The sequence below is a fragment of the Panicum virgatum genome, chromosome 5K, assembly GCF_016808335.1.
Source record: "Panicum virgatum strain AP13 chromosome 5K, P.virgatum_v5, whole genome shotgun sequence".
NCBI classification, from domain to species: Eukaryota; Viridiplantae; Streptophyta; class Magnoliopsida; order Poales; family Poaceae; genus Panicum; species Panicum virgatum.
Window position 1 is genome coordinate 14,972,981 of NC_053140.1, and position 23,581 is coordinate 14,996,561.

The following is a 23,581-nucleotide window of genomic DNA, read 5'->3' on the forward strand; positions in this document are numbered from 1 at the left end:
GATGAGGATGCTACTGATGAAGTTGGCTTGCCTGATGTGGATGCTGATGCAAAATCTGAGAAGAGGGCTCCATCCTCCTTAAAGTTTTGATTGAAGCTCCGAGGCATGAAGTCACTAAAGCAGTTGAAAAATGGGCTAATGATGGCAAACACTTGATAGGGCTGAACTCATTTCGTTCTTCTTAGCCTTCGAAAGCGGAGGGTTCGACAAAGCCTTGCGGGTATTTTACTTACTGTGGAGAAGGCTCTATATTAATTAGGTTGCAAACTTTGACTGTGTTGGATAATATGTCAAGCGGATAATATGCTTGCTCATTGACTTACAATAGCTTCTTAAAGGAAAATAGTATTTACCACCACAACTAGTGCTGAAACCTATCTGCAGTCTCAATGGACATGTATATTTTTCTTCTGTACTTATTTCATAAGCATATAAAAGGAGACATGTAGAAGAGTGCAAATATTGTTAAGACCTTTGGATGGGGTTGGAAAAAAAAGTTGCCTTATGAAGCATAGCATGGTAATCCCATTTCATATGATATGCAACTGCATTCTTGCTGCTGTACCTGTATATTTCTAAATAATGTTTTGGAGCTTTTGTTTTGTTTCTTGCTAAAGGCTATTTGTCGTGTTCTGCTCAGCATAGCTTTGCTCATTTGATTCATTTTTTCTAACTATCATTTCCTTGAGTCTTTCTTGGCACTACTTTTTTACGTTTATGAGTGAAGCCGTTTATCCTATGTATGCAACTGGTGATCTAGGTGCACATGCACATTTATAGTTGGCTTAAAAAATAATGATAACAGCCTTCATGGTTAATGCATTATTGCACATGGCACCATCACTTTCCAAAATACATATAGGAAGCCCATTTTTATTAATTACAATTGAAATGGTCACTCGATAAAAAAAGTTGTTTCAAGGTGATTGCTTATCTTGTTTTTGTGCGTTCGACTTGTGAAATAATTTTCACCATTTTTCTGGCAGCTCTTGGAATGGGTTGAACAATCCAAACTGTTCGAATTTGGAGAGCGTGATTACGCTTCATGCGTTGATTTGATGGCTAAGGTTTATGGTCTTCACAAAGCAGAACAATATATTGAAAAAATTCCTGCACCTCATAGGGTGAGATAGTGTACAGAACACTATTGGCCAATTGTGTTCATGAATCAAATGTCAACAAAGCAGAGCAAGTCTTCAATAAGATGAAGGATCTTGGATTGCCAATTACAGTATTTTCTTTCAACCAGCTTGTGCTCCTTTACAAAGGGTTGACAAGAAGAAGATTGCTGATGTTCTCGCCATGATGGAGAAGGAGAATGTGAAACCATCTCTCTTTTCTTACAAGCTCCTTATAGACGCCAAGGGATCGGCTAGAGATATAGAAGGTATGGAAAAGGTTGTTGAACAAATGGAAACAGAAGGTATTGAGCCAGATCTTATGTTTCAAGCTACAATTGCAAGGCACTACATTTTTGATGGCCAGCGAGAGAAAGCAGGCGCTTTTGGAGTCAATGGAAGGTGATGATATCAACACAAATCGTGCTGCTTGCAAGATTCTGTTACCTTTATATGGTTTTCTTGGCAAGAATCATGATGTGGAAAGGATTGGAATGTCTGCAAGGATAATCCTAGGCTAGAGGAGTGTCTTTCTGCTATAGAGGCCTTTGGTAGGCTTGGTAATGTTGAAAAGGCAGAGAAAGTTTTTGAGGATATGTTTGTGAGATGGAAAACACTCTCTTCCAAATACTACAATGCTATGCTAAGGATGTATGCCAATCAGAATCTCCTTGACAAGGGCAAGGAGTTGTTAAAGCGGATGGATGAGAACAATGTTAAATTTGGAAACACAACTTTGGATTCGCTTGTGAAGCTATATGTCGACGCAGGAGAAGTGGAGAAAGCTGAGTCCCTGTTGCACAAGTTATCTCTGAAGAATAGGATCAGGCCTCAGTACACCACATACCTGATGCTGCTTGATAGTTACTCGAAGAAAGGAGACATCCACAACTCAGAGAGAGTGTTCAACAGGCTGCGGCAGATTGGCTACTCTGGGAGGGTCAAGCAGTACCAGTTTGCTGCTCCAGGCATATCTAAATGCAAAGGCCCCAGCTTATGGGTTCAGAGAGAGGATGAAGGCTGACAACATTTTCCCCAACAATGTTGTGGCAACTTTGATTACTGCTACTGATCCATTCGCCAAGAAGAATCCATATCTGACTTGCTGGATTAAGCTTGGGGCTAGTGTGAGATCCATCATGTCGCCATGCAATGCATGTGCTGCTTTTGGCATTCTGCTAAAGTATATGGTGTGATAATAACGTCTTAGTCTTGTAATGAACTACTAGTGTTTGTTTGCATTCGGACTCCCATGATGCTTTACTGAACTTTTGAGTCATATAGAAATTGGATTCAGTGCCTTAGAATCCTTTTTGTGTGGCGAGTTAACCCTTCATATATTTTTGTGCTTTTTGCTTATCCACTAGCAACCAAGATGAGCCTGTGCACATTATTTGCTTGTCAAAATTCCAAATCCGTGTCCTGCTTAGTGCTTAAGCTGAGGTTAGCCGGTGGCTTCTGTAAGCTTGAGCCGATTTGTAACGTGATAATACACTCAAGCGCACAGTTATTTTGACACTGCTCGTTTACCTGAGTCCAATGTAGAATCTATTTGAAACTCCAAGCTACGGCAGTAGTGGTGCTACTGTGAAGTGTGAACCGTACTGTTTCAAGTTTCAATCAAGTTTCAACCAAGAGAGAATGCTAACATGACAATGGGGCAGAAAAACATTTATAATCTTGATAGGTTTGTCATGGTACAAATAGTATGTAGGATACAGCAGCAACGTTAATGCTGGTAATCTGGCTAACACGGTTGACGCCCCCAGAAGCAAAATCTTTACCGAACCACGCCCCCAAAAGCAAAATCTTTACCGAACCTACTGCCTTCACCTTTGGCACTCAACGCCCTAGCTCAACTTCTGAAGAAATCCTGAACCATGGAGCTCTTGACGTCCGAACCCAGCGCGCCAGGGCGGGGATCCCCGAGCCTGAACACGCTCTCGACCACCGAGACCTCTGTGGCCGTGGTGTCGGAGCCGCAGAACGCCGTCCAGTCGTTGGCGGTGATGCCGGCGGAGATGACGTCGCTGCCCCTGTTGACGGTGCCGGGACCAGGGGCACCTGCAGCAGCGTTGCGAGCTCGTCCAGGTCCTCCACCGAAGTCTGCGGGTGAACCTGCCATGATTAGCAGGTTCCAGGAGCAGGGGTTAGCGATCAGCAAGCAGTTTCAGCTCTGCTCGCAGTGCCGTCCGATGTGGGGAATAAGCTAGTTCGACGGGTTTATTACCAGGCCTCCTTTGTTGGTGAAGGTGCAGTAGCTCCCAACCAGGATGTTCCCTGCGATCGTTTGCCTGAACACTTCCACCCCAAGAACATCTGAAATGACCTCCTCAGTTTCCTGTGCCGCACAAAAATTAGTCAGGCATAGAGCTGAGCCCATCGGTCATTCAGAGTTTCCCAAGTGGAAGAGGGGCTCGCTTGCCTTGTCCAGGTCAGGGTGCGTGAGCGCGGACGTAGTCGTTGCAGGCGATGCAGTTTCCCAGGGCGGAGAGGCGCTCGTCGACGCACTTGACCACCACTTCGTCGGGCAGGCTGTTCCTCAGGTGCTGGACCTCTGTGAACACGAGAAAAACAGATGGCGGCATGTCAAATCATGGTTTCAGTAAACTAGGAAGCTGGTAGGATGCAATGCAATGCTTGCTCTGTGTCTCCGCGTCTCTGTTTTTCCCCCTTAAAAGTCCCCAAACAGCAGGTAACTGCTGAAACTGCTACTTCAGCACGATCTTCATCGAATTTGACGATAGATGGACAGTGCGATTCAGAAACGGTCTTGGACATCTGCAATTAATAATCCTCAAGATCAGAGTGTTGGTACGACCATACCTTGATCGTGGCGGTATGCGGAAGAAGCAGCCCTCTCTTGTTACCTGACGGCCGGCAAATACAGTGAAAGCACGTTAGCCAAGCACCACGCCACCAGCAAATGAAAAAAAAAAAAAACAGCAAGGTCCTCACCGACGCAGAGCCTCCCGACGATCCTGGTGCCGGCGACGGAGGACCTGAGTTCACCTGACCCACGGGGACGCCGCCGCCGAAGCTCGGCCTCGAGCACACTGCATGCCACGCCAGGGTCAGAAGGCGAAACAGAGCACGCGCGATTGGCTGGCAACCGCAACAAACACACGAACGAGAACGATAATAAGCTTGCTTGTCCCGTCAGCGGGGCCGGGGGACAGCGACCGACGACGACCAACCTGTAGAAGCCCTCGGAGGCGCCGGGCGGGACGAGGCAGTAGGCGTTGGTGAGCCTAGCGAAGACGCCCACCTCGCACGAGTTCTCGAACTTGATGCCTGCGCGCGGATCATCTTCAGGAGTCAGCAGGGCACGATTTGATAAGATCAAACCGCGCATACCAGAGGAGAGGAGGAGCCTTCTTACGGGACGCCATTGTCGGTCGGCCGGGTTGGCTCGCGAGCTAGCGCGGAGCTCTCTCTCTCTCGCCGGCGAGTAGGGTTTAGCGAAGGGGCGGGCGGGGGGGCGGGCGGAGACGGTGGTGGTGGTGGTTGCTTGCGGCGGATCGCGTGTTCGGAGGCGGATCCTTATACCGTATACGCCGCCGCGCCGGGCTCAGCTGGCCGCGGGCAGCAGCAGGCTAGCAGTTGGAGTTGGAGTCGGTTTCGTTGCCCCCAAGTCTCCGCTTTCACCACGTTTTCGTTTCGGTCTGGCACGTCCTACTCTCGGCGCGTCTTCCTGGTCGACTCTGGCCCTTGGCCCCCCAACCCGGCAAAGCTTGGCTCCCGGCATGGTGCCGGTGCCGTGGGGGCCAAGTTTCTCCTGCTGCGGCGGCAGGGCTGCTGCTGGTCAAAGTCAAAAGCCACTGCGCTGCTGGATATAACCGGAGTTCGTCATGGAGTCGGAGATCAATCAACCGGCCGGATAATTGGGATTTGCAAATTTTTCATCACTGGATAAAAGAAATCAAAATTAGGGGAAATGGTTTTCTTTTCCTTTGGTAGACGATCATTCAAAAGTTGTTTCCCTAGCTCGTTTCTCCTCCGAACTTGAAATGTAATGCTTGTTTCTTTTTCTTTCATGTAATCGTGTTTTAATCAACAAACAAAATGATGCCCGACAGTCCATTTTTTCCCCCTTCTTCTCGTACTAATACTAATGTTGTTCATGGCTGCCTGGCTCGTATTGTTGTGCCACGCAATTTATTAGACTAACCACCAACCGTCAGTATGGTCCCAATTATCTGATTGTAGAAATGAGTGTTTCACTGACACGTCAGTATTTGATTATAGCGAATTGACAAGGCATGCTAGCTCATTATCGTCCTTAGCAGGAGAAATTTGGAATTGAGTTTTGGGAAAAAAAATATTAAATCAATTATTTCGAAACGTGGAGAGCATGTAACTTTCTATAGTATGTGGTTACATGCTCTCTGCGTTAACTTTCTATATAATGTTAGTCAAAGTTCAAACTGTTTGACTTATCAAAAAGTAAGAATTGTATTCATTAACCACATACCTAGCTAATGGATCGTGGAAGGCCACATGGATTCGTACCAGGAGTTGGGGTCGGGTACCCGGCAGCGCAAAACAAACAACCGCATCCTCTGACCGAACCAGAACACGCCGTGCACGCACCGTGCAAGAACACGCTTTGTCCAGCTGGTAAACGTAAAATTCCCAGCCATGTCATCCCCTCTCGATGAGCCCGTCGCCTCGTCGGCTGCTGCGCCGCCGTGCGACGGAAAGTCCAGGCGGCGGCGGCGTGCTAACCTAACCGCTCGTACATGGCGCGCTGCCGCAGCGGGCATCCTCCGCGGGCCGGGCCGGAACCGGAATGGAAGAAGCCATCCCCGTTCGGGGCGCTCGCCCGCCACGCGCAGCACGGCGGCAGCGAGTGTGCTCCTCGCTCAATTGGTCCCACCTCGCCGTTTCGCGCGGGGTTCGCGGCGGATAAATCTCCCCCGCGCTCCGGCTCCCACCGCCGGGTCCGGGAGCGCGGGCCTGTCACTCCAGCTTCCTCGGAGGGTAAAGAGTTGGCGGGGTACGCCGGACCCCGGTGATTGTCCGGCGGGGGCCATCGAGCCCCGGGTGTTAGCCTGAGGCCTCTCGGAGCCCTCGCGCCGTCCACCGCCGGACCCGTCGGCCCCTCCTGCTGACCCTTCTTGACCCGTTTCAGAGATCACCGGACGTTGGGGGCTCTGAGCCTGGCAGCACAGCATGAATTCTCTCGAAAACGGCCGTGGTCGATCGATCGGTTGGGCGGTAAGACGGTTGCCGGAGGAGGAATCCTCCGGCGGCGCAGCCCACGTACATGATTGGATCCGTGTACGAGGAAGAGAGAAGCTGTGTTGTGTTGCTGTGGGACTTGGGTTCGCACGCTCTGAACCCCCTCTCGCCAACTTTTTTTTTGGGGTGTTTGTTGATTATTATTGTGATATTGTCGTTGATGACTGTTATCTTCGTCCAACTTTGAAATGTTCCTGCTGTGCTGATTTTCTAGATTTCTGGCTTCCCAATCCCAAAATAAGAAAACGTACGACTCTGGTGATGAATCACCGGGATGGGAATGCTGCCATCCAAAAGTCTCCGAAGCCTGAACCCTGGTTGTCTGTCCATCAACTGCTGCCGCCCTGAGAAAAAAAGGCCGTGTTTGGTTGGCTCTGAAAAATTTTCTCATAAGAACTTTTCGGTGCTTTGATAACTAATTAGGCTCATTGGATTCGTCTCGAAAAGTTACACTCATCCGTAAAAAGGTTTCGCAAATAAACTTCGTTTAGTAATTGAGGGACCGAAACTGGCGACCAGAGGGGGGTGAATGGGAACCGATCAAAATTTCTTTCGAAATTCAACCCGTCGGCCTATATCCCAAAATCACCCAAACCCTCAAGCGTTCTGACCAAGGTTTGGAATAGCTATTGAAAAGCTAAACCAACACAAAAAGGCCCAGAACGAGCGAGCAAAGACTCAGAAGCGAATCGAAAAATTGCAGAACTGATCTGCCAGGACAGGTCTGACCGGTCACTGCTATGCAAAAGCTAGCAGACCGGTCTGACCGGTCTTGCCTACCGGTCCTGACCGGTGGCACCCAGAAAACCCGCGAAAACTTAGATTCAAACTGTGAATCTCGATCAAACGACCACGACAATCGATGAAACTTGGGGGATAGCTTCGCCCCTACCCCCGTGAACATATCCCCAAGAGATCTCGACCTAAAAATTAAAGAAACTCGAGAATTCAAGGGGAGATCAAGAAGGATTGGGGTTTTCTCAAAAGCTCAAGAACTTCAATTCTGAAGCACTGGTGATTCTAGAGGGTTTGGCACGAGACTAGAAGCACGGGAATCACTCCAAAGAGCTCTACGAACCGTCGCAATCTAGTGCACCAAAATCGAAACGAAAATCCATCACAAAAAGCACAAGAGGGACGGGATTGGATTGATTCAAAAGCCCAGAGGGCACAAGGAGGATGGGGCCTCCTTTTCCAATCAAATCCGATACAACGTCTCACAAATCCATAACAAATCCTACTCTAAAGAGAAGAACAGGGGGAGGGAGACGTAGGGGCGGCGTCCCTGGAGAACAGAGGAGTCCACGAACAGATTACAAAAGCCGCAATTAACCTAACACAAGTGAAGGGGTATTCATACCCGCGGGACCGGTTAGACCGATACACTGGACCGGTCAGACCGGTTGGCCTGCAGCACCCCCTGTACACGATCTCATCTGACGGCTGAGGTTCTTTTCTTCGAAGTGAAGTCTTCTCCACGATGCCGCCATCTTGATGAAGATCTGGTCCGCAGTTTGGAAGGTCCGCGAAACCCGGGTAGATGGCCGGTTTTGAGAAAACCGCCAAAACTCCTCGCGCGGGAAGATTCCCGCCTCCACGCCGTGGCCCTAGACGCCGTTCCCCGCCTCGGCCTCCTGACGGCCCTAGACGCCGCCCGATGCCCGTCACCCCTCCTCGCCTGCAGCGAGGCCCTAGACGCCGTCGACGCCCGTCGCCTCCGTCAGTCCGAACCGACGCCTGTGCCATCTCACGACTTGGCGTCTTCAAACCGCCGTCCGCCTCCTTGGTTTTGTGGCGCAAACCAAGAAACCCGCCTTCCGTCGCTGCTTGCGCCCTCGATCCAGGAGTGGACGCCACAGTTACCTACCTACCGCCCGGGTCCGAGCTCCGGTCCCGGCTGCCCTTCACCGCCGTCCACCGCACGGTCCATCGGCCACAGCACCTCCATGACAGCTCCCCGTCGACACTCGACGCCCGTGTACCTGCATCCAAAGACCAAGCGCACGATTACACCGCACGATTGACAATTCACTCATCACAACAGGATAGAGTACTCAACATTCCTCAGTACTTCATGCATTTGGTCTTTTTGTGGAAAATTTTTCATGATGTGAATCAAACAACGGCCAAACAGTCGCTTGGGTTTCCACTTTCGACTGAGAAACGCTACAGCTGAAAACACTGGCCAATCACTCCACACACCGCGGTAGCACTTCAACCTGGTTTGGTGTGAATCGACAGTGGTGGACCAGTTTTGGAATAGTTCTAGGACTACTTAGATTTTGTGCATTTTTTTATTTTAGATATCAACGGCTAATAGCCAGCTCCGGTACTACTGCTTTTGTAGTCCTGCTTCAAATGAATTTTTTTAATTTTAATACAAATTTTTAACGTAATTACAGAATAATACTTCAGATCACAGAAATTTCAAAATATATCACTATTGTCTACCCAGTGGACGAAATTTAAATTTCGTCTACCCACTGGACGAAATCTAGTAATTTCGTCTGTTCGGTAGACGAAATCTAATTTTTGTCTACCAGATAGACGAAATATATATTTACATGGCAAATTTTATATTTTAGTCCGTCCGACAAAATCTATATTTCGTCCCATGACCGGACGAAATTTAGCCGACAAAATTGCATGCGGGGCAGTGGAGCGCCTGTGTGGGCAGGCATGATGGGGCCTATCATTCGCTTGTTTTTGCTTCCATGCAATGATTTCCCTGCTGGTCTACTGGGCACTTAGCTCGCTGCATGCCTTCTGTGGTGCTGTTCCGAGCCTCTATGAGTCATTGTTAAGAGATGAGTAGCTGTGCACGTGTTCAGATAAAGGATAAGGCAGCAGCGCTTAAGAGATGAGTAGTTGTGCATGTGTTCAGGGCCCGTTTGGTTGGCCCGTAGCACAAATTTTGAACAATAATTAAGGGTACTAAATAAAAATAATTTACAAAACTAACTCCACAACTTCTGCGCTACTTCGCGAGACGAATCTAATGAGGCCTTTGACCGCACGATTAGAGGTTGGTTACTGTAACGTCCCGCCTCCCCGAGGCCGGGCCCGCTTATATCTGGCTGTTTTCTAGGACATAGACTGTCCTCACAGACCAACATCAGTCTTTTCTGCACACTTTGTCCTCACTCGTGCGCACCCGGGAAGAACTTCCCGGTCGGTCACCCATCTCCAAATTTCTCCGGGCCAAGCACGCTTAACCTCGGAGTTCTTTGGAGACTGGCTTCCGAAAAAGAAGTTGCAACTTGTTGGTATGAGTATCCTATTAATCCTATTAAGCCCTGTGCCGGGGTGTCACATGCTCACCCCTTTAAGAGACCGACGTCCTCGTCGGTCAATCCCAAGCCAGGAACGTCCGCTCTTGGCCACGTCCCGTACGTCCAGTGCCAGCAGCCCATGTGCCACGTCCGTGCGTCCAGTGCCAATGGTCCCTGTGTCACGTCCGTGCGTCCAGTGCCAACGGCGCATCCCTGATGCCCGTGCACTGACCCGCCACGCGCCCGTGCACATGCCGGTGGCATCTGCGCCCCACGCGCCCGTGCTCATGCCTCCGCACTTACGCCCGTACGTGCCCGTGAAACCGCGAGAGTCGACTCTGATACCATTCTGTAACGTCCCGCCTCCCCGAGGCCGGGCCCGCTTACATCTGGCTGTTTTCTAGGATATAGATTGTCCTCACAGACGAACACCAGTCTTTTCTGCACACTTTGTCCTCACTCGTGTGCACCAGTCTTTCTGCACACTTTGTCCTCACTCGTGCGCACCCGGGAAGAACTTCCCGATCGGTCACCATCTCTAATTTCTCCGATCCAAGCACGCTTAACCTCGGAGTTCTTTTGAGACCGGCTTCCGGAAAAGAAGTTGCAACTTGTTGGTATGAATATCCTATTAATCCTATTAAGCCCTGGGTCGGGGTGTCACAGTTACTGTAGCATTATTGTAGTCAATTATTAATTAATTACGTCATTAGATTCGTCGCGAAAAGTTACACCCATCTGTGAAAAGATTTTACAAATAAATTTCATTTAGTACTCCATGCATGTAAAATTTTTTTAGCGCGAGTAGCGCAACGGAAACCAAACGGGGCCAGATAAAGGAACAGGGCAGCCTATGAGTCATCGATGAGTAGCTGTGCACGTGTTCAGAATAAAGGAACAGCAGCCTAGTCATAGATGAGTAGCTGTGCACGTGTTCAGATAAAGAAACAGGCAGCCTATGAGTCATCGTTAAGAGATGAGTAGCTGTGCATATGTTCAGATAAAGGAACAGATGCTCCACTTTTGTCGGCTAAATTTCGTCCAAAAATATATAGATTTCGTCATGCAAATATATTTCGTCTATCTGGTAGACGAAATTAGATTTCGTCTACCGAACAGACGAAATTACTAGATTTCGTCCAGTGGGTAGACGAAATTTAAATTTCGTTCACTGGGTAGACGATAGTGATATATTTTTGAAATTTCTATGATCTGAAGTATTATTCTGTAATTACGTTAAAATTTTGTATTAAAATTAAAAAAATTCTGCTTCAAATATCTTGGCCCGACATAACTTAGGTTCAAGTCTTGGGTCCTCCACTGTGAACCAGTTTATATGGTTTGAGTTTTTAGTTGGTTTATATTGGTTTGGTGGATAATAGAGGTGCGATATATAATGGTTTGGTTTGGTTTTAAATTATAATGGTCTAGTCTAGTTTGGTTGATACTGGTTTGGCTAATTCAAAAGATTTAATAATAAAAGAATAATTTATGACTATATATGTGACTAAGTTGAAAGCTAGACCCTAAAATTAAAAACTCGCATTCACGTCTTAAAATTTAAACCGATTTTGACATAATTTATGTTGATGTATCAAAATGACAGCTAGCAACTTTGCGCAAATCGGTGCAATAAAATTAACATGCAGTCCCCATGCAAATCGGTGTGGTCAGATCTATATGTGGGCCCCACGTCTAAAGTTGCACCGTGAATTAAAAGCTCGCATTCACACCTTAAAATTTTTGCGAATCTGAGTGAAATTTGTTGGAGATGCCTCATAATGACTGTCAACTACTCTGTGTAGATCGGTATGTACGGATTTATATATGGGCCCCACATTGGAAGCAATATCTTAAAACTAGTTGGAGAGAATTCGACCTAGTAGTTTGACACCGGTTGGGTTGAAACTATTGGTTTGGCTTATTTTGGGAGAAAAGAGCAAGTAGTTTGGTTTGGTTTGGGTGGAATAGCAAGTGGATGGAGTTGGTTCCGTTTCTAAAGTGTGTTAAGGGTTTAGGATTTAGGGTTTCTAAAGTGTGTTAATAATAAAATAGTTGGTGTGATTTTTAGTTTGGTTTCCAAACCATTAGCAGGGTGAACTAGCATTGGAAGAAAAGAGCAAGTAGTTTGGGTTGATTTGAGTGGAATAGCAAGTGTGTGGAGTTGGTTTGGTTTCTGAATTGTATTAATAATAAAATAGTTTGGTGTGATCTTAGTTGGTTTCCAAATTATTATCAGGGTGAGTAGCACGGGGAGAAAAAAACAAGTAGTTTGGGTGGAATAGTAAGTGGATGGAGTTCAGGGGACGGATCTACAGGGTATGCCAGTTGGGCCATGGCATACCCTGCAAATCATGCCTAGTCTAAACTGTTTGTGTAAAAGAGCAAACCTTCCATGCAGAACAGTCAATCTCCATAGTTGACAGCTTCCCATTGTGTGCTGGCACTCATCCAAGCCCCCGATACAATCGCAGGCTATCTAAATCAGTAAAACGCAACACGTCCTTTAGTCTGTGGGCTCTTGCTGATGAGCATTGTTGCCGGTGATGATCTGATCATCATCGCTAGGATTTGAGATTGCATCTATTCTATCAAATTTCAGTCTTCCACACAAGATACAGATACTCGAAATCTTGCATGTTTCTATGGTTGTAATGTCAGCTAGGTTTCTGATTTGGAGATATGATCACCAGATTCAAATCGAAAATAATCCAAATACTTTGTTCAAGCGCCTTGAACATATCTTTCATAGTTTGATCACATCTGATTCCCATTCTCCACCATGAGCATCCCTCTCCTCTTGTCGGTTGTGTGACTTTAATATATCAAGGGGACTTTAGGATAGAGGGCTTGATTGAGGACATATTGGAGTTGCTCTTAGCATAGCAATTTTTTTTAAAGGCCCGACGCGGTCGCACTGTCCGCATTTGCCCCAGAGCTGGCCCTGAGTAATGGTTCGGCATACCCTGAGTTAAAATCCTAGATCCGCCACTGGTGGAGTTGGTTTGGTTTCTAAAGCGTGTTATTAATAAAATTGTTTGGTGTTATTTTGGTTTGGTTTTAAGAAAAGAGCAAGTAGTTTAGGTTGGTTTCGGTGGAAGAGCAAAATGTGTGGAAGTGATTTGATTTTTAAGATGTGTTAATAACAAAATAGCTGGTGTGATTTTAATTGGTTTCCAAACATATAGCAGGTTGAGTAGTACCGGAAGGTGGAAGGACGTCCGATCGTCTTCCCATGGCTGACACGGTGTGGGCCGGCACTCCCTGCCGGGCCCGCATCTCAGCACACCGCGCAGCGCGGAATGGAAACGGCGGGCAGTAGTGCAGCCAAGCAAGAAGATCAAGAGACAGCACGGGATTGGCTGCTGATAATTGCAACTCCAAAGTGTAAAATTTATTTTATAAAAATTATAATTTTGACCTACCTACCATAAAGTACAATATATTTTCGGAAGATTTTTACAAAAGACAACTAATATCTCATCTATTATTACAAAAGATAAAGGACATTTTTGTAATTTTATATTTAATATTGGTTTGCGTGCTAAATGTTAGACTTGTACTCCTTCTTTTCCAAATTATAAGACATTCCAACAATCTTGGAGAGTCAAAAAATTTTAATGTTTGACCAAATTTATATAATAGAATAATGATATTTATTATATAAATTAAGTACCATTAGATTTCTTTATTAGTTATATTTTCATAGTACATCAATTTGATATCATAAATATTTATATTTCTATTTATAATCTTGGTCAAACTTGAGATTGTTTTAACTCTCCAAGATTCTTGAGATGTCTTATAATTTGTAACGGAGGGAGTATTTATTTTGGGAAGGTGGGAGCAGGACAGAGAAACAGGGTTTCTGGACTCAAGAACGAAGAGGGTTTTCTGTGACCTCCTTCCCGGTGAGGAGGAGGAGGGAGGCTGTTCTTCTTCTCGCTGCTGAGTAGTAAGGCTGCATCTTGCTTGCATGCGTTCCTAGATAGTGACTCGGGTTTCCTCGCCATTCCGGGGCCGTTCACCACCGGTTCGACGTCGACGGGTCTCCGGCGAGCTTTGGGTGCGCGGACCGAGTGGCGGAGCTGGCCGGTGCGTGAATGCGTCTCGTGGTTTTCGAGAAGGGCGCGAATCTTATGCAAGTTGATTGGGTTATTTCGTTTTTCATTTCCTCTTCTTCGGGATGAGCATTGTTTCGTGAACCGGTGGCGATTTTGGGCTGGCTGCTTTCGTATCCTTTTGGTGCCTTTGATTGAATCGGCGGTGATCATCTTTACAGTGCCCGTAAAAACCCTCCCCTGACAATTAGGTGCCGGTCTGCATGTTCTAGTTTTTTTTAAATGAAGTCTAGTTAGAAGTGGAAAACCCTCTCTGTTTAGGCTCTGAATTCGTACGGAAACTCTGTTCCTTGAGTTTTGACTTTCGAAAACTGCCGTCTGATGGTTTTCTTTGGCTAATTGGTTCCTTTGTATTTGGGAGGGTTTCATAGCTCTCGGTGTTAGTTAATTTCCTAATTTTCTACAGTGTTGCCGCCTTATCTTTTCGGAGCCGGACGGTAAATTGTGGACTAATTCCCAACAACCAGGGTTCCTTCAACCCTGATTGTGTCCTGCTTCTTAATAAAAACTGATTGTGTGCTTGATATCTATGTGTTATGGCAGCAGGCTTTATACCTAACTATTTTTAGTGTTTATAGTCATTTCTTGTATGTAGTAATTATTGCAAGTATTTGTGATCTAGTTCAAAGTATACAAACACATGTAAATGTTTCACTTGCACATTCTTTTGTAAAGGCCTATTTCCATGTCTTCTTGCTGATGGCAACCTTAGAGCAACTAACGCAAAAGAAATAATTGGAAACATGTTGTTTCTCTTGTCTCTTTTTCACGAAGATTGTGTTATATTGTGGTTAGATCAGTATAAAATTGCATACTGCTAACAAGGTTCCTTATCTTAATGCACTATTTTGATACTAATAGATGCGCAAAATAGATAAAAATGATGCAATACATAAGCTGTCTCTTGAAATGAGTGCAGTCCCTCTGGCTAGTTAATTTCATATCCATTTAGAGTCGTTTTTAGTTGCTACTTTTCTGTTCTCCCTTGCAGATACATTTGGCTTTAGATGGAGTCTAGCAGTGACAAGGGTGTTCTGATCAAGTCGCCAATTCCTCAGACTCCCAATCTGCAGGCCTGGATATGGCACAAAAGGAGGTCCAATAAAGCTTCGTACAAACCACTTCAAAGTCTCAACCGACAGCAGAGATATTACCTTCTACCGCTACCATGTACCCACCTGATAGCAATCCTATCTTGTGAACTTTTTGGTCCCGAAATTTCCTCAGATAATTTGCAACAAATTGTTACAATTTGTCACACACAGGTGAATCTGAAGTACGAAGATGATCAACCCGTTGCTCAGAAAGGTGTAGGCAGAAAAGTGATAGATAAGCTGCAGGAGACCTATGCCTCGGATCTGGAGAATCTGAACTTTCTTGCTTATGACGGTGAAAAGAGCCTGTTCACCATTGGCGCCCTTCAGAATGTTAGGGATGTGTTTACAGTTGTAGTTGAGGATGCTTCATCTACAAAGTGATCATTCAGCCTCAACAATTTTTTCTAATGTTCTTATGATCTTGAACTAACATATTCTTGGTTGCACAACTTATATTGGTTCCATGTAGGACACCTGGAGGAGATGGAAGTCCAGAGGGAAGTGACATGAAAAGAATGAAGCGGCTGATGCGGGTGAAGACATTTAAAGTGGAGTTGTCCTTTGCCGGAAAGGTCCCATTGAGTGCCATTACCAAGGCTATAAGAAGCCAAGAATCTGATGACTATCAGGAAGGTCTTCAGGTTCTTGATATCATACTGAGGCAACACTCAGCAAGACAGTAAGCCATACTTTTTGTCAAAACTAGTGTCATTTTATTTCCAAAAATACCGTATTAGAAATTAATATTTTTTAAATGACTATAAGATCCTTGCTTCACTCCATCCTTGTACTTGTCTGCAGGGGTTGCCTTCTAGTTCGACAATCCTTGTTCCACAGCCCCTCCAAGATCATCAATTTGGGTGGTGGTGTTGTACCTTGTCCAGGATTTCATTCCAGCTTTCGACTCACTCAAAGTGGGCTTTTACTTAATATGTGTATGTTTATAATAATCTAGAGGCTTAATTCTGCATGATACTACTTCGTGATCAATATCATTGCAAAAGCAGTATAGTGATAGTGCATTACACATGTTTTTTTTTCAATTGGTGCTAGATGTTTCTACAACGGTGATTCTGGAACCCGGGCCTGTGACTAATTTTATAATGTCTAGCCAGTATATCAACGATACTCGCAGAATTGACTGGGGCAAAGTAAGTTATGGCCTCGACGATACTGATGTTTCGCCCCGATAATTGCTAGTACTAAACAGTGACTAGTTGACTGCATTATTTTTATTTGCATATGTCATCCATCATTGACTACTTTTTTAGGCAAAGCGTACATTGAAGAATTTGAGGATCAAAACCACTCACACGAACTCTGAATTCAAGATTGTTGGCTTCAGTGAGAAGTTTTGTTTTGAACAGACGTGAGACTAAAATATTCTTGGTTTCAATGTTTCAGCAGCAATTCCACCTCATGGGTTTTCGAATGTCTTCTATTCTCTATCCAGGTTTCCTCTGAAGCAAAGAGATGGTGATACTGTGCAAGTTACGGTCTATGATTACTACCTGAAGCATTGGGGTATAAAACTGAAAGATTCAATTAGCTTCCCCTGCTTGAATGTGGGGAACAGGGTTAAAAAAACCGTTCGGAACCGGACCCGTTACCGCGGTTACCGGTCTAACCGGCCCGGCCCGGTTCCGGATCCGGGCGGTTAGAAACCGGGCCAAATTCAAATTTTAAATTTGAATTCCAAAAAATGGAAAAATCCCAAAAAAATCTTTAAAATACTTCAAGTTGTGACGAATCTAATGGTGTCAAACTTTTTCAAATATTCGTTCATTTAGTATACTTTGCGAGCATTTGAATTTAAACAAAAAAAAAACGTGCATACAAAAGTATACAAATACAATGTAAAAGTAGTAAAAAAAGGGTTGGAGGGTTCATTTAGGCTAAAACATATTATACAAACATTCATTTAGTATACTTTGCGGGCATTTGAATTTAAACTAAAAAAGAAAAAAAATTTGAATTTGGTCCGTTACCGTTCAAACCGACCGTTACCACTCAAACCGACCGGTAACCGGTCAAACCGGACCGGTAAACCGGTTTAACCGGCCGGTTAGCCGTTCGAAACCGGTATAACTGCGGGTTTTGAATTCGAATTTGAGTTTAACCAATTTTTACCGGTAACCGGTCAAACCGGACCGGTTAGCCGGAACCGGGCGCCGGCGGTTCGTACTCAACGGTCGGTAAAAAAATCCCTGGTGGGGAAGCCAAAGCGTCCGACATATTTACCCATAGAGGTCAGTCATTATCGTTCAGCTTAATGTTTAAAGGAAAAGTGTCAGAGTACAAGCATCTGAGATTGTAGTCGTGGTGGATGGGCGGCCGGGGACTCGGCTCCCGGCGGCGGCGAGGGCGTGACGCCATCCTTGGCGGCCGGCGTGAGCGTGCTACAATTGTGGGGAAAAGGGACACCTAAGTTACAATTGTCCCAGTCCTAGAGGCAATGGTGGTAGAGGTGGATCTCGTGGAGGCCGTGGAAGCACTCGTGAAGTTATGGAGGAGGTCGTGGTAGTCGTGGTGGAGGCCGAGGTAGAGGCCGTGGTGGCCCTAGAGCCAATATAGCTACCACTGAAGACACTCCTACTCTTACTCTGACTGGGGAACAAGTTAAACAGTGGGAACAATGGCAGAAGGGTCAATCTCCTGAGAGCTCCACTCCACCTGATGGAAACACCACCAACAACTTCGGTAACTTTGCCAACTACGCCCACATGGGGGGAGGTACTCAAGCACAGGCACTTGCATCCTCATGTAGGCATCACATAGAATGGGTCATAGATTCAGGAGCATCCAAACATGTCACTGGTATGTCTAGTCCTTTTAAAACATACAACTCATACACTCATTCCGAGTCAGTTCAAATTGCTGATGGCACATCCCGATAAATTCATGGTGTAGGGTCTATAGAGTGTACACCATCTCTTAGTTTGCCATCAGTCCTGCATGTTCCATCTTTTCCAGTCAATCTCCTTTCTGTAAGTTCAATTATCGATCAATTTAAGTGCACAGTAACATTTGATGAAAACTCTTGTACCTTTTAGGAGAGGGGGACTGGGAGAAGTATTGGGACTGGAGTCAGGCGTAATGGGTTGTGGTTCATCAGTCATGAGGAGTCAGCATTGACAGCAGCTACTGAAGGAGGTATGAAGGAGATTCTGCTACTCTATGGTCGGTTAGGACATGTTTCTTTTGAAAGCTTAAGTCGGTTGTATCCTGCTATGTTTAAGGGAGTGGACAAAAGTAAATTTGTATGTGATGCATGTGAGCTTGGCAAACATACTAGATCTATCTATCCGAGTATTAGCCTTCGTAGTTGTGAACCATTTATTCTAATACACTCAGATGTTTGGGGTCCCTGTTCAGCTACATCTGTGAGTGGTGCTAAGTCGTTTGTCACCATTATTGATTGTTACACTCGTATGACTTGGATCTATATGATTAAACATAAAAATGAAGTGTTTCAGTGCTTTCAAGACTTTCATAACTTGGTGGCAAATCAGTTTAATGCAAGAGTTCGAGTCATTCGGACTGACAATGGAACAGAGTATGTGAATAATGAATTCAGATCATATCTTTCAGATCAAGGAATTATACATCAAACCACTTGTCTTGGTACACCACCCCAAAATGGTGTAGCTGAAAGAAAGAATCGACATTTGTTGGAGGTTGCAAGGTCTCTAATGTTTCAGATGAATGTGCCTAAATACCTTTGGAGCGAGGCTGTGATGACAGCAGTTTGTCTTATCAATCGTATGCCATCTAGGATACTTGACATGAAGTCACCTGCTAAGTTCATGTTGGGACGACGAGAGTTCAAGGTGCCTTATAAGGTGTTTGGTTGTGTTTGTTTCGTCAGAGACCACATGCCTTCAGTGGGAAAATTGGAACCACAAGCGGTGAAGTGTATCTTTGTTGGCTATTCATCTACACAGAAGGGATACAAGTGTTGGGATCCCATTGGAAGAAGGCTGTTTGTGAGTATGGATGTAACATTCCGTGAGGAAGAACCGTACTACACAAAGAAGGTTGATCTTGATCCATTCTTGGAGGAGTTCTCTTCAGTCATTGAGAGTGACAGTAGAGAGGAAGGGAATGAGAATGGTGTGTGCACAATGATGCTGTGCCTCATGAGAAGGTGGTCGTTGGGACAATCCTGTGTCCGATAAGTGAGTATGGTGGTTCAGGAGGTTTAGCCAGTGAGGCTTCAGGGGGTATGATTGCTGGTGGTGCGGAGGTGGATGAGACTTCAGGAGGTATGTGTGGGGATCGTGATAATCCAAGTGTTGAAGGTCAGGAGGAGATGGAAAATGGTGAAGCTATAGAGGTTGGGACAATCTCATGCCCCATTGGGGAGAATGTGGATGGGAAGCCGGGGGAGCGACCCATAGTGTATTTTCGAAGGAAGACTAAAAAAACAGAGGGAGCAACCACAACCCGAACAAGCTGAAGCTCCAGTCCCACATCACTCCTCGGACTCCTCTCCATCGAGCCTACCAACCCCAACCGGTAACATTTCTCCCACCCCTGAATATGTAGAGTTACCTCTTGCACAAAGTAGAGAGCCTAGAGTTAATGCTGGAAAACCTCCTTCTCGTTATGGCTATGAACATGACATTGCTAAGTATGTTTCATACTCTAGTGTTTCTCCTGCATATAGAGCCTTCATTGCATCATTACAGATAGTGCCTATTCCGAAGGACTGGAGGTGTGCGAAACAGGATCCAAAGTGGAAAGATGCAATGAAAGAAGAGTTACTTGCACTCCAAAAGAATAAGACATGGGAACTTGTTCATCTTCCAAAAGGCAAGAAGGTGGTTGATTGCAAGTGGGTGTTCACAGTGAAGCAGACTCCTGAAGGAAAGGTGGATAGGTACAAAGCAAGATTGGTTGCAAAAGGGTACAGTCAAACATATGGGATTGACTATGATGAAACTTTTGCACCTGTGGCAAAAATTGGCACGGTAAGGACATTGATATCATGTGCAGCCAACTTCGGTTGGCCACTTCATCAGCTAGATGTGAAGAATGCATTTCTTCATGGTGATCTACAAGAAGAGGTATATATGGAAATTCCACCTGGCTTTGCAAATGAACATACTCTTGGGAAGGTGTGCAAGCTCAAGAAGTCACTTTATGGCCTGAAGCAGTCACCACGTGCATGGTTCGACAGATTCAGGCGAGCAGTGTGTGATATGGGGTACTCTCAATGTAATGGTGATCACACAATCTTCTACAGACATCAGGGGTCTCGAATTACTATCTTGGTTGTTTATGTTGATGATATAGTGATCACTGGAGATGATGTGGATGAGATAAAAAAACTAAAAGAGAGGCTAGGCAGAGCCTTTGAGGTAAAGGATCTTGGACCACTAAGGTACTTTCTTGGGATTGAGATTGCCAGATCATCAAAAGGAATCATTCTCTCCCAAAGAAAGTATGTCCTTGATCTATTGGCGGAAACAGGAATGCTTGGGTGTCGTCCCTGTGGCTCACCCATTGATAGAAATCACCAAATGTGTGCTGACTCAGGTGAACTTGTGGACCGAGAAAGATATCAAAGGCTAGTCGGGCGATTGATATACCTCTGTCATACAAGACCTGACATTGCCTATGCAGTGAGTGTGGTGAGTAGATATATGCATGATCCTAGAACTGGGCATATGGAGGTTGTTTATCAAATCCTAAGATATCTGAAGGGAACCCCTGGTAAGGGGTTGTGGTTTAGAGCAAACCAACACTTAAATCTAGAAGGATACTGTGATGCTGATTGGGCAAGCAGTAGAGATGATCGAAGATCCACATCTGGATATTGTGTGTTTGTGGGTGGTAATCTTGTTTCATGGAGGAGAAAGAAGCAAGCAGTGGTGTCACGATCTACTGCAGAAGCTGAACACAGGGCAATGACCTTGGCTTTATGTGAGATGATGTGGTTAAAGGGCCTTTTGAAGGAGCTTCGAGTGTTGAAGAATGAAACTATGTTACTCCATTGTGATAATGTGGCAGCGATCAATATAGCAAATAACCCAGTCCAGTTTGATCGGATGAAGCATGTAGAGATTGATCGGTTCTTCATCAAGGAAAAGATGGACACTGGGGCCCTGAGACTAGAATATGTTAAGTCTAGCGATCAACTTGCTGATTGTCTCACAAAGGGTTTAGGTCCTAAGGATAATGAGTTAGCATGTAACAAGATGGGCATGTTTAATATCTTTAGTCCATCTTGAGGGGGAGTGTTGGTGTATGGATGTAATTCTTGATATTGTAAGGACCTTTGTGTAAAGTGATAGAACAAAGAGAAGAGAGAATGGGCTGTGGCAGTGTGCCCAGCAAGAATTCCCCAAATCCTACAACACTTTTCTGGCTGCTGGAGTAAGCGGCCGTGTTGGATCGGTGGCAGTGCCGGGGTTGTAGCTAGAGGCGTGCCGTGAAATGGTTTGAGAACTCCGACATGGAACACATCGTGGATACGTGCACCCGATGAAAGTCTGAGACGATATGCCACTTCACCTACGCGTTCCGTGATCTGGAACGGGCCAGCGTAACGAGGACCGAGCTTGCCGTGCATTCCAGGTTCTAGTGAACGTGTGTGGCGATTAAGAAGGCGTAGCCACACCCAGTCGTCAACATTGAAAACCAAAGGACGGTGATGAGCGTCGTAATGGCGCTTTGCATATTCTTGGGCCTGAAGTAGACGGTCAGAACATCAGCGATGAATGCATCGCGGTCTTGCAGTAGAGTGTCGACTGTTGCTGTCTTGGCTGTGGCTGTCGAATACGGCAGCAGGGTTAGGGGAGCTCGGCCATATACAACTTGAAATGGAGAGGTGCGCAGTGCTGAGTGATATGATGTATTGTAAACATATTCAGCCCATGTTAACCAATCTAACCAAGCTCGAGGGCGATCACCCGTGATGCAGCGGAGATACATTGAAATTGTTTTGTTCACAGCCTCTGACTGTCCATCAGTTTGGGGATGGAATGCGGTACTCATTTTGAGTTTGACACCTACATGCTTGAAAAGGTCACGCCAAACATGTCCTGTGAATATCGGGTCGCGGTCACTGACGATGGACTGTGGGAACCCATGCAAACGAACAATGTCGTTGAATAAAGTTCTTGCCACAGACACTGCTGTGTATGGGTGACCAAGTGCGATGACATGGGCAAATTTAGAGAACCTATCCACCACTGTCAAGATCACACTTTTACCATGTACACTAGGGAGTCTCTCGATGAAGTCCATAGATATGTCAGACCATACTTGATGTGGCACATCCAGGGGTTGCAGCAAGCCGGCTGGGTGTAGAGCTTCTGTTTTGTTTCTCTGACAGGTTGTGCAGGAGCGAACAAAGTCGCGCACTACTGCACGATCATTGTCGATGATGAAATCCTGTCTGAGGCGCTGCAAGGTTTTCTGTGTTCCCTCATGTGCTGCTGTGTGTGACATTTGTAACACTGTTTGCAGGCTGCAGCATTGAAGTCTCTACTCCTATAATGCAGCAGTAGTTCGTGCGTCGCCTCCTCCCCGCACCCCACCGCGTGGGCCGAACGCAGCCCACTCCCGGCCCACACAGTCGGTCGCTCGCCTCCTCGGCTGTCGCCCCCCGCTTCTCGCTCTCCCTCGCGCCGACGCCTCGCCCGGTCGCCCAGTCGCCCGCCACGCCGCCCCTCGCCGTCCCTTGCTGTGCCGCGCCGCCGCCTCGCCCCTCACCCGCCGCGCCGCCCCTCGCCGTCCCTCGCCTCGGATCTGAACCGCTCCTCGCGCTCGCCGACGCCTTACCACTCCCGCGCCCCCACCGCGCAGCGGCTCGCCGTCCCTCGCCGGCCGGGATTCGACCACCATGGCACGGATCCGGCACGAGGAGGCTGCCAGCGCCAGCTCCCGTGCCAGCGCCCGCTCCCGCGCCAGTTACAGCTCCCCCACCACACGTCGCCCCCCACATTGTTGGCAACCGCCGCCTTTACCGTGAGCCACGACCGAGCGCACCCGCGAGCCGCGACAAGCCGCAGCTCTACTCAGTGTTGCCATGCTCCTCCGTCGCACACACGAAAGGTGCAGTTCCTCTCTTGCTTCTGTTCTCGTTCTCCCTCCCATGGTGGCGGCAGCTAATGCTTTGTTCCTGTTTATTCTTGATAGTCGTTCATCGGTGTGTCGCCTGCCCTCTTGGGATTGCCTGCTGCGTTGAGAAGGTTACATCCAGGTGCCCCAGTTTCCCTGTCGCTTCTGTTCTGGTTCCCTCTCCCATGATGGCGGCATCTAATGCTTTGTTCTCTGTTGATTCTTGATAGTGTGGTGCTTCGTTCATCGGTGTGTCCTCTTGTGATTGCCTGGTACGTTGAGAAGCTAACATCCAGGTGCCCAGTTTCTCTGCTTCCTTGCTTAATTGATCCTGTGTGCATGCTATGATGTATACAAAAGCTCAGTTTCTCTGCTTGCTTGCTTAATTGATCCTGGTGTTAATTGGGTAGTCAGTAATACGTGACTGCAATAAGCTCAGTTTCTCTGCTTGCATATTGCCTGAATGCTTTGTCCAATATTAACTGTGTGAAATGCATGATTCTTGATGTTAAATGCCAGCATTAGTTCCGTTTTTCGACCTGCAATGAACTAGCTGCATGTAGTGTATGTTTAAGGTTAGTTCACACCTAATGTCATACAATATACCAAAATCGGTGAAACACCTGCTTCACCCCATTTTATATTTAGTTTAATGGCAC

The 23,581-nt window shown here is 46.3% G+C and overlaps 1 protein-coding gene, 1 long non-coding RNA gene and 2 pseudogenes across 2 annotated transcripts in view; 3 read left to right on the forward strand and 1 right to left on the reverse strand.

Annotated features, from left to right (window-relative positions):
- The window catches only part of LOC120709726, a 14,129-nt pseudogene extending 11,497 nt beyond the window's left edge, over positions 1-2,632 (forward strand).
- A 157-nt stretch (positions 2,633-2,789) lies between these two features.
- LOC120706571 lies at positions 2,790-4,595 on the reverse strand (annotated as a pseudogene).
- Positions 4,596-5,860: 1,265 nt separating this feature from the next.
- Positions 5,861-23,581, forward strand: part of LOC120709727 (protein argonaute 4A-like) — a 32,831-nt gene continuing 15,110 nt past the window's right edge. Inside the window, exons 1-9 of the mRNA XM_039995388.1 lie at positions 5,861-6,117; positions 14,799-14,925; positions 15,021-15,229; positions 15,322-15,531; positions 15,654-15,787; positions 15,906-16,003; positions 16,124-16,221; positions 16,306-16,429; positions 17,072-17,101. Of these exons, the coding sequence (XP_039851322.1) occupies positions 5,861-6,117; positions 14,799-14,925; positions 15,021-15,229; positions 15,322-15,531; positions 15,654-15,787; positions 15,906-16,003; positions 16,124-16,221; positions 16,306-16,429; positions 17,072-17,101 (1,287 nt within the window). The remainder of the gene's footprint in view (positions 6,118-14,798; positions 14,926-15,020; positions 15,230-15,321; positions 15,532-15,653; positions 15,788-15,905; positions 16,004-16,123; positions 16,222-16,305; positions 16,430-17,071; positions 17,102-23,581) is intronic.
- LOC120706576 lies at positions 22,686-23,581 on the forward strand. The gene is made up of 3 exons (XR_005688356.1): positions 22,686-22,916; positions 23,001-23,064; positions 23,153-23,581. It is a non-coding gene; the product is annotated as an uncharacterized LOC120706576 (long non-coding RNA).